This window comes from Nicotiana sylvestris, chromosome 6, assembly GCF_000393655.2.
Source record: "Nicotiana sylvestris chromosome 6, ASM39365v2, whole genome shotgun sequence".
Lineage (NCBI taxonomy): Eukaryota > Viridiplantae > Streptophyta > Magnoliopsida > Solanales > Solanaceae > Nicotiana > Nicotiana sylvestris.
In genome coordinates, this window is record NC_091062.1 from 30,609,573 (window position 1) to 30,620,283 (window position 10,711).

Genomic DNA, 10,711 nt, shown 5'->3' on the forward strand with positions numbered 1-10,711 from the left:
AGAGAAGAGTCAGTCGAAGGGAATAAATTTTCTTATGAACCCACTTCTCAAGTATACAAATAGCCAGTTGGCAAATATTAGTAACATTTTATGAATAGTATGGCTAATATTGGTATATTTCATGAGATGGGCTAATGTTGATAGGTTTTTTTTTTTAACTGCCAAACCTGATAATTTTAGCTCCGCCACTGCCTAAACTTCGTAGCAAAAAAGTTTTCAGCTTTTACATGAACATACATTAATCTGAGAAAATGGCAACGCGTCCAGTCACGCTCACTGCCAAAGGATAAATTCGTCAATGGGGTAATTGTTGATAGAGTAAAGAAATTAGATTTAGTGAGCATAAGTATTATATGATGGAGGTATTATATTAGTTTTTTTCAATTGTTTTTATTGTGGAATATAAGAGAATAGGGAATATAAGAGGGGTAGTTTCAAGTACCTTGGATCGGTTATTCAGGGGATCGGGGAGATTGACGAGGATGTCACACACCGTATAGGGGTGGGGTGGACGAAGTGGAGGTTAGCGTCGGGAGTCTTGTGTGACAAGAAAGTGTCACCGTTACTAAAAGGTAAGTTTTATAGAGCAGTGGTTAGGCCTGCAATGTTATATTGAACTGAATGTTGGCCGGTAAAGAACTCACACATCCAGAAGATGAAAGTAGCAGAGATGAGGATGTTGAGGTGGATGTACGGGCATACAAGGATGGATAAGATTAGGAATGAAGATATTCGAGAGAAGGTGGGCGTGGCCCCCATGGAGGACAAGATGCGGGAGGTAAGACTCAGATGGTTCGGGCACATTCAGAGGAGGAGCACTGATGCACCGGTGAGGAGATGTGAGCGACTGGCTGTAGTGGGCACGCGGAGAGGTAGAGGGCGACCTAAGAAGTATTGGGGAGAGGTGATCAGACAGGACATGGCGCGACTTAGGATTACTGAGGACATGGCCCTTGACAGGGAATTATGGAGGTCGAGCATTAAGGTTGTAGGTTAGGGGAAAGTTGTGAATATTTCTACAGCACAATAGAGTGAGACTAGCCAGTTAGGAGTTAGACTAAGAATGTCATTGGTCGTCTATTGATGCAGGGCTTTACCTGCTAGTTTTTAATATACCAGTCATCTATTTCGTATTTCGTATTCTGTATTTCATATCTATTATATTGTTGTTATTTTATTATGTATTTTATGGTACTAATATATCGGCTCCTGTTGCTTTTTTGAGCCGAGGGTCTCCTGGAAACAGCCTCTCTACCTTTCGGGATAGGGGTAAGGTCCGCGTACATATTACCCTCCCCAAACCCCACTTGTGGGATTATATTGGGTCGTTGTTGTTGTTGTAGGGAAGGTCTTAACTTGGCATTAGTGATGAAGATGTAATCAGAATTCAAACTTTTGACACACTAGTTGCACCTAGTATGTATACTCTTGTCATGGGTTTTCCATTGTGGTCTTTTGTTGATTCTGTGAAGTGGGCTGAACTTTCACCTTTGAAGGTAAAAATTGCACGGGCATCCTATTTGGTTGCCCCCATTTAATTTATAATTAAATTTTTTTTAACTTGTACTCACTTTTTAAATAACTCCAGACTTTTTTCTCCTCTTTCTTTTTCTTCTTCTTCTTCTTCTTCGGGTGACAATGATTTTATATGGTATTTGTGAACATATTTTAAGGTAGTTTATGATGTTTTACAATGGTGAGCTGTTATGGAGCTTTATTTTTTACTATTGCTTGGGGTTTCTTCTTTTTCTTTTTCTTAATTGCAAAATGGGTTCGTTAGATTTATTATTGTTTTGACAAATTGATGATTGAGGTTTGTTCTTGCTGATATTTGGAGGTTATGTTTCAAATTTGAGCTCATTTGGAGTTGATTTAGCTATTAAATCGTATATTGGATTGTTATAATTCGAAGAACAAATTTCTATTTCTAGGCAATTTGTACTTTAGGTTTATTTGGTCTTAAGCGCATGAAAACGTTGTCGCACCTCCTTTTCCGGAGGGGATAGGAAATTTTTTCAATTAAAGTGGCATTATTCGAAATGAGATTATTTATTTAATTTAGAGTCGCCACGAGGGATAATTTATGGTGTTCCAAGTAACCGGTTTATTTTAAATCCCAAATTGAGGAAATTTGAATCCGTTTTAACGTACGCAAAAACTAGAAGACCGGGTAAGGAATTTTGTTAACCCGGAAGAAGGTGTTAGGCACTCCCGAGTTCCATGGTTTTAGCATGGTCGCTTGTAACGACCTGGCCGGTCGTTTTAAGAATTAATGTCTCGATCTCCTAGTAACTGCTTTCCACATGTTTGCTTCTGCTATTTTGATTTGCCAGGATGATTTGTTTTGAATTTTGGAGTGTTTTGGGACACTTGGTCCCTAAAAGAGAGCTTAAGCATTAGAATTTGGACCGTAGTCGGAGCAGTGCGAAGACGACCTCGGAATAGAATTTCGTCGATTCTGTTAGCTCCGTTGGGTGATTTCAGGCTTAGGGGCGTGTTCAGATTGTGTTTTGGAGGTCCGTAGCTTATTTAGGCTTGAAATGCCGAGAGTTGAATTTTTGAAGTTTCCGGTTCGATAATGAGATTTTGATATCGGGGTCGGAATGGAATTCCGAAAGTTGGAGTAGCTCCGTAGTGTTGAATGTGACGTCTTTGCAAAATTTCAGGTCATTCGGACGAGGTTTGATAGACTTTTTGATCGAAAGCAAAATTTGATAGTTTTTGGAGTTCTTAGGCTTGAATACGATGTTAATTTGATGTTTTGATATTATTTTGAGTGTTCCGAAGGTTGGAACAAGTTTGAATGATGTTTTAGGATATGTTGGCATGTTTGGTTGAGGTCCCGAGGGCCTCGGGTGAGTTTTGGGTGGTTGAACGGATCAAATGCATGTTTGAGGAATTGCAGAAAATGCAGCAGGTCTCCAGTTCTGGTTTCCTTCTTCGCATTCGCGAGTAGAGTCTTGCGTTCACGAAGAGGAGTTGGGGTTGGTGGAAGCTTAACGCTTCGTGTTCGCGATGATGGTCCCGCGTTCGCGAAGCTGAGAGGTCATATGCCTACGCGTTCGTGTAGGAGGGAGAAAGTTTCTACAGCGTTCGCGACAGGGTCATTGCGTTCGCGATGAAGGAATTCTGGGCCAAGTGAAATTGTGCTTCGCGAACGCGATGGGCCTTTCTCGTTCACGAAGAAGGAATTACCTAGGCAGATTATAATGTTTCAAAATCGAGGGTTTAGTCATTTTTATCAAAACTAGAGTTTGGGAGCTCGGATTTGAGCGAGATTTTGAGAGATTTTCAGATATATCAATTGGGTAATGATTCTTAACTCCTTTTTTCTTATAACCCATTAATCTAAACGTGAAGTCATCATCTAATTTCGGATTTGGGGTGAGAAATTGGGAAAAAATTTGGAAAAGTTCTTAGGCCTAATTTTTGAGTTTGATTGGGAATTTAACATCGGATTTGGATAATTTTGGTATGGTTAGACTCGTGAGTGAATGGGGGTTCATAATCCATAACTTTTACCTGATTCCAAGATGTGGGCCCGGGGGACTTTTTCGCAATTTCCTTAATTTCGCGTGTTAGCTTCAAATTAATTAGTGGAATTAGTTATTTGAAGTTATATTTACATTATGCAATCAATTTGAATAGATTTGGGCCATTTGGAGTTGAGTACTCGTGGCAAGAGTGTGGTTTCAGGTTATTTTTTGATTCGGTTCGAGGTAACTGGCTTGCCTAACCTTGTGTGGGGGAACTCCCCTTAAGATTTGATATTGTTGATATATGGAATGCCTTGTACGTGAGGTGACGAGTGCATACATGTGTTAATTATTGAAAATCATATTTTCATTAAATAACTATAATTGTGTTTTTCTTCCTTGTTGTACATTACTTGCAATTTAAGCCTACTGTTAGTTTAGGGAAACATGTCTAAGTGACTTAATTGCTTTACTTGTTCAAATTGCTTTATTTGAATTATGTGCATCATGCTAGGTTAGAAATACCTGTTTTACCTTGGTATGAAATTGGATTGAATTGAATATTCTTTGTGTTGCTGCTGTGTGTTTACTTTAGGACTATGGGACGGTATCCCGAGAGATCCCCCTGTTTGTTTACTTTGGGACTACGGATCGGTATTCCGATAGATCCCCCTACACATTTATATTTGGGACTACAAGACAGCACCCGATAGACCCCCTGTACTGGATATTTACTTTGGGACTATGGATTGGTATTCTAGGAGTTTTCCTTGCATCTTTATGATTCAGACTACGGGACAGCATCCCAGGAGATCCTCTGGACATTTACGTTTGGGACTACGGGATGGTATCCCGGGAGATCCCCTGTTGCTATTTCTGTGTACTTATTTAGATTCTTGCTATGTTTTTATTTGTTATAGACTGTTAGCACTTAAATTATATTGTCGTATTTTATACTGTTTTACCCTGCTTTTCATCTATAATCAGTAAGGCCCTAACTTTCCTCGTCACTACCCGACCGAGGTTAGTCTTGGCACTTACTGAGTACCGCTGTGGTGTATTCATTCCTTTTCTGCGCATGTTTTTCATGTGCAGATCCAGGTTCTTTGGCTCAGCCCTACCATCCTTGAGGCAAGGTGATTCATCAGAGACTTTGAGGTATATTTTCCGCGTTCGCAGACCGAGGAGTCCCTCTCCATTCTCTCTTGTAGTTACAACCCTTCTGTATTTACTTTGATTTAGATATTCTGGAGTTAGAGCACTATGTAGTATCCTTAGCTTGTTTTTTTTGTTTTGTTTTTGGGAACTCAAACAAAAACTTTTTATATCCTTAGCTTGTGATTTCATGAGATTCCGAGTTTTGGGAGATCTTTTCAGTTGAGAGTGTGTATCTGTATATGTCGAGCGACATCTTAAACGTCTTCATTATATTTATCTGCAGTTTTTATTAGTTTTTATCTGTTATTTCCTTTTTCCACAAATTGTTAGGCTTACCTAGTCATAGAGACTAGGTGCCATCACGATAGTTCATGGAGGGCGAACTGGGGTCGTGACAAGTTAGTATCAGAGCTCTAGGTTTATAGGAGTCATGAATCACAAGCCGGTTTATTCGAGTCTTGTGGATCGGTATAGAGACGTCTGTACTTATTTACGAGTGGCTATGTAACTGTCAGGAAAAACTTCACTTCATTTGATTTTCTTGTCGTGCGAGATTTTTAATATCACAATTCTAAACTTCTGTCTTCTATTCTCTCACAGATGGTGAGGACACGTACTACCGGAGATGATCAGGCACCCACGCCCCTACTAGAGCTGTCGAATGTCGGGGCCGGGGTAGAGGCTGAGGACATGCTCATGGTGCAGCTAGAGCACCCGCGCAAGCTAACACAAAGGAGCCACCAGTAGCTCCAGCCGGAGTCCAGGCACCTGATACGCCTACTGCTACTACTATTCTAGCTCTTTAGGAGACTCTTGCATAGTTCGTGAGCATGTACACCACTCTAGCTCAGGCAGGGTTGATTCCCCTTGCTGCAGCCACATCCCAAGCCAGGGGAGGAGCACAAACTCTCGCCGCCCGCACTCCTGATCAGCGAGTCCAGGTTGATCAGATCCCAGAGGTTATACTGGTACCGCTTGTAGTTCCAGATCAGCCCGAGTACAGGGCAGCGGCTTCAGAGGATGAGCTATGGAGGCTTGAGAGGTTCAAGAAGTATAAGTCTCCTGTATTCAGTGGTTTAGCATCAGATGATGCCCTGGGATTTCTAGAGGAGTGTCACTGTATCCTCCGCACTATTGGTATATCAGGATCGAATGGGGTTTCTTTCACTGCCTTCCAGCTTCGAGGAGCAGCCTACCAGTGGTAGCATATTTTTTGGGTTGGACAGTCCAGCTGAGGCAGCATCCCTTACTTGGACTCAGTTTTCAGATATATTCCTGAGAGAGTTTGTCCCTCACAGCCTCAGGGACGCATGGCGCACAGAGTTTGAGCATTTGTGCTAGAGCACTATGACTGTTTCAGAGTATGCTATCCATTTCATTGACTTAGCTAGGCATGCACCAGCCTTGGTTGCTACAGTTCATGAGAGAGTTCGCTGGTTTATTGAGGGACTCATTCCCAGCATTAGGTCTAACATGGCTCGTAAGTTGGAGATGGATATTTCTTATCAGCAGATGGTGAGCATTACTAGGAGACTGGAGGGTATGCATGATCGGTATCGAGAGGAGAGGGAGGCCAAGAGGTCTCGAGAGTCAGACCATTATTCTGGTGTCCGTGCTCCAACTGCAGTTTGTCATGGTAGGGGTTATATGAGTCGCCCCGTTCATTCAGCTCTTCCAGTAGCCAGTGGTATTCCAACTCCTCCTAGGCCTCAGTAGCCTTATTATGTACCTCCAATATCTAGTGCGCCTCCTACGCGAGGTGCTTTCAGTGGTCAGTCCAGCAGACTTGGCCCGAGCCAGTCACAGCTGCCACGCCCTTCCAGAGCTTGTTTTGAGTATGGTGATACACACCATATGGTGAGGGATTGCCCCAGACTTAGAAGGGGTGCACCTCTACAGATTTCTCGGCCACAGCGTGCTCCGCAAAGTTCCCAGGCTATGGTTCCAACACAAGTTGCTACCCCACCTGCCCAGCCAGCTAGAGGCAGAGGTTGGGGATGTAGAGGTCGCCCTAGAGGGGGAGGCTAGGCCATATATTATGCTCTTCCTGCCCGTACCAAGGCCATCACCTCCGATTCTGTCACCATAGGTATTGTCCTGGTTTATCATAGGGACGCATCAGTTTTATTCGATCCAGGCTCCACTTATTCTTATGTGTCTTCTTATTTTGCCCTGCATTTAGGCGTATCTCGGGATTCTTTGAGTTCTCCTATTTATGTTTCTACTCCTTTGGGAGATTCTCTTATTGTTGACTGCGTTTATCGGCCGTGTTTGGTTGCTCTTAGTAGTTTTGAGACCAGAGCCGATTTTTTATTGCTCAGCATAGTAGATTTTGATGTTATCTTGGGCATGGACTGGTTGTTTCCCCATTATGTTATTCTTGATTGTCACGCCAAAATCGTGATATTGGCTATGTCAGGTATACCACGATTAGAGTGGAGGGGTACTTTAGATCATACTCCTAGTAGAGTTATTTCTTTCCTTAAAGCTTAGCGAATGGTTGAGAAGGGGTGTGAAGCGTATCTGGCCTATGTGAGGGATGTTAGCGTTGATACCCCTACAATTAATTCAGTCCTAGTATTAACTCACTCCCCATTAATTTGGAAAAATCCTTACTTAGTTTGTCAGTGGTTGCCCAAAAAATTATGTCATCAACATATATTTGTACCATAAGAAGATCCTTACCTTTTTCCCTCAAGAATAGAGTACTATCAATTTTACCTCTTTTGTAGCCATGTTCAAGTAGGAATTTGGACAATCGTTCATACCATGCTCTAGGAGCCTGTCCATAGAGAGCCTTGTCTAATTTGTACACATGTTCAGGACATTCCTTGATCTCAAACCTTGGAGGTTGTTTAACAAACACTTCTTCTTTTAGGTAGCCATTCAGGAAGGCACTTTTTACATCCATCTTATGAAGAGTGAATTCCATGTGTGCTGCAAAGGCTATAAGGAGTCTTATTGCCTCTAGTCTTGCAACTGGAGCAAAGGTTTCATCATAATCTATACCCTCATCTTGGCTATAACCTTGGACCACCAGTCTTGCCTTATTTCTTATAATGGTTCCATCTTCATCAAGATTGTTTCTGAAGACCCATTTTGTGTCAATTATTGATCTATCCTTGGGTCTTGGAACTGGATGCCAAACTTGACTTCTCTCGAACTGATTGAGTTCATCTTGTATTGCATTTACCCAATCTGCATCATGCAAAGCCTCAACAATATTTTTAGGTTCAATAAGAGATAGGAAAGCATCAAAAGCACATAGATTCTTTAATTATGATCTAGTTTTAACTCCAGAGGTTGGATCAGTAATTATGTTCTCAATGGGATAAGAACTTTGATACTTGTGAGGTTTCACAACCAACTAATTTCTGCTTGATGTTTCTCCCATGTTCTGTTACTGAGGAACAGGGTCATGAACAGGTTCCTTTAGGGGATTGATTTTAGTTCCTCTTTGTTCTGCTCCCCCTGTCAGGTTGCCCTGGATGGAAGAACCTGTTCCATCACCTATTCCTTCTTTTGGTGCAACTTTAGCTTGAGCTGAGACTTCACTCAAATCTTTTACCAGCCCAATAGCTTCATCTTCATATTCCTGTCTCTCAGAAAGAATGTTAGTTTCATCAAAAACTACATGTACACTTTCTTCAACACACAAAGTTCTTTTATTGAACACTTTATAAGCTTTGATATATGAAGAATATCCCAAGAATACTCCCTCATCACTTCTGGGATCAAACTTACCTAGGGAGTCCTTTTCATTATTGTTCACAAAGCACTTGCATCCAAATGCTCTAAGATGAGATATATTTGGTTTTATCCCTTTAAGTAACTCATAGGGGGTCTTCTCTACAAGAGGTCTAGTCATGCATCTATTAATGATGTAACATGCAGTATTTACAGCCTCTGTCCAGAAGCTATGGGGAAGTTTACTAGAAAGAAGCATAGTCCTAGACATATCTTCAAGAGTCCTATTCTTTCTTTCAACTACTCTATTTTGTTGAGGAGTCCTAGGGGTAGAAAAATTATGATCTATACCATGTTTATCACAAAATTCAGCAAACTTAGCATTTTCAAATTCAGTTCCATGATCAGACCTGATTGATGCAAGTTGATTACCTAGTTGTTTCTGAGTTTTTATAACAAAGGTAGTAAACATGTCAAATGCTTCATCCTTAGATGTTAAGAATAGTACCCAGGTAAACCTAGAGTAATCATCAACAAGTACCATCACATATTTCTTACCACCTCTGCTCAAAGTTCTCATTGGACCACAGAGATCTATATGAACAAGTTCCATCGTCCTGGTTGTGCTTACCATTTTCTTGCTTTTAAAGGATGATCTTACCTGCTTCCCCCTTGCACAGGCCTCACAAACTTTGTCTTCCTTGAACTTGATGTTAGGTAACCCTATCACCAGGTCCTTGGAGACTAATTGATGAGTTGATTCAGACTTGCATGACCAAGTCTTTTATGCCACAGGAGGGGATCATTGTCCCACACACTCAGGCAAGTAAGTTCATTTTCTAAAAAAGTGGACAAATTTACAATGTAAATATTGTTAACTCTTTTTTCCTACAAAAACATCTTGTCAGTAGTAAGATTAATCACAAAGCATTTGGTAGAGGTAAATTCTATAAGGTTACCTCTGTCACACAGTTGTGATACACTGATTAGGCTATATTTCAAGCCATATATCAAGTAGATATTCTCAATGAATTGTGAGTCTGTCTTACCTACCTTTCCAACCCCAATAATCTCACCTTTCTTCCCATTTCCAAAGGAGACATTACCTCTTTTTAAGTCCACAAGTGAAAGGAATTGGTTCTTGCTTCCAGTCATATGTTTTGAGCAGCCACTATCTATGTACCATATTTGGCTACTTCCCTTCACTTGGACCTGCAAAAAGAAATCAGGGGTTAGTCTTAGGAACCTAAACTAGTTTGGGTCCCTTTTTATAGGCAAAGGGGTAAATTAAATTCCTTTTAGCCTACCCAAGTAGCCTATTTTTCTCTTGAACAAAGGTTTTGTTCTTTTGACTGGCCTTTTCTTTTGCATTACATTCATTTTTGTAATGACCAGTCTTGCCATAGTGTGTGCAGATTTTGTTTTCAGGAAGAGTGATGTACTTGCTTTTGGGGTCCCACTTAGGTGCTTGGGTCCCATGGCCAAGTCCTCTTGTTGCTAATGTGATGTTCTTATAGCCAGGATAGTGCATCAAAAGCCTTATTCCACTTGCAAGTTCTGCTCATCTTTCTTGTACAACTCATCCTTTATTTTTCCTAGGTTTTCTTCTAAGGTGAGATGTGTGTGATCAGCTTTCTTTTTACATGTTCCTAATTTCAGTTTTAAATTTTCAGACCTAAGTTCTAGGACACTGGTGTCGAGTTCAAGAACTTGGTTCTTCAACTCAGCATTTTTAATGTCACTCTTATTAGCCCTAGATTCTAGATTTTTGCACTTGGCTGTTAAGATCACACACTCCCTTGAAAGTTGTTCCTTCTTATTGTTAATTATCTCAGACTCATCGATGAAGTCTAGCAATAGTTCAGATAACCTTTCTTTAGACAGAAATTTAATCTTGTCTTTGAGATGAAACACACTTACCTCTTGTTCATCATCTGATTCTTCGATGGCCATATGTGCTTGCTCATCTCCAGCTTCATCTTCTAAATCCTCATCTGATGTTTCTCCACAAGCAGCAGCCATAGCCTTTGTTGATCCTTTGTTCCTTTTGGGTTGAACCTGTTCCTTCTTCTTGTTCCTTCGTTCGGCCCTTTCCTTCTTCCATTCAATTTCCCACTGAGGATAGTTCTTGATCATGTGATCAGTCTCGCCACATTTGTAGCAACCCTCGTTGGTCTGTTTCTCAGGAGCCCTTGGTTTGTTGAAGGTTGTACATCTTGAAAAACCATTTCCTCTCATTAGGTACTTTTTGAAATCCCTTGTGATCATGGCCATTTCATCATCCTCCAGATCTGCACCTTCAGCTATTCTGAGAGCCAGACTCCTTTCATTTTTGGGTGCATCCATTTTCATGTTTTGCCTTCTTAGTTCATAGGCAGTGAGGTTTCCAA

The 10,711-nt window shown here is 41.0% G+C and overlaps 1 protein-coding gene across 1 annotated transcript; it reads right to left on the minus strand.

Moving 5' to 3' along the window:
- Window positions 1-9,065: 9,065 nt before the first annotated feature.
- On the minus strand, window positions 9,066-10,343 carry LOC138870432 (uncharacterized). The gene is made up of 3 exons (XM_070148236.1): window positions 9,870-10,343; window positions 9,375-9,533; window positions 9,066-9,209 (listed from the first exon to the last, which is right to left on the minus strand). Exons 1-3 carry the CDS (start codon window positions 10,341-10,343, stop codon window positions 9,066-9,068), a joined length of 777 nt encoding a protein of 258 aa, XP_070004337.1.
- Window positions 10,344-10,711: the final 368 nt, after the last annotated feature.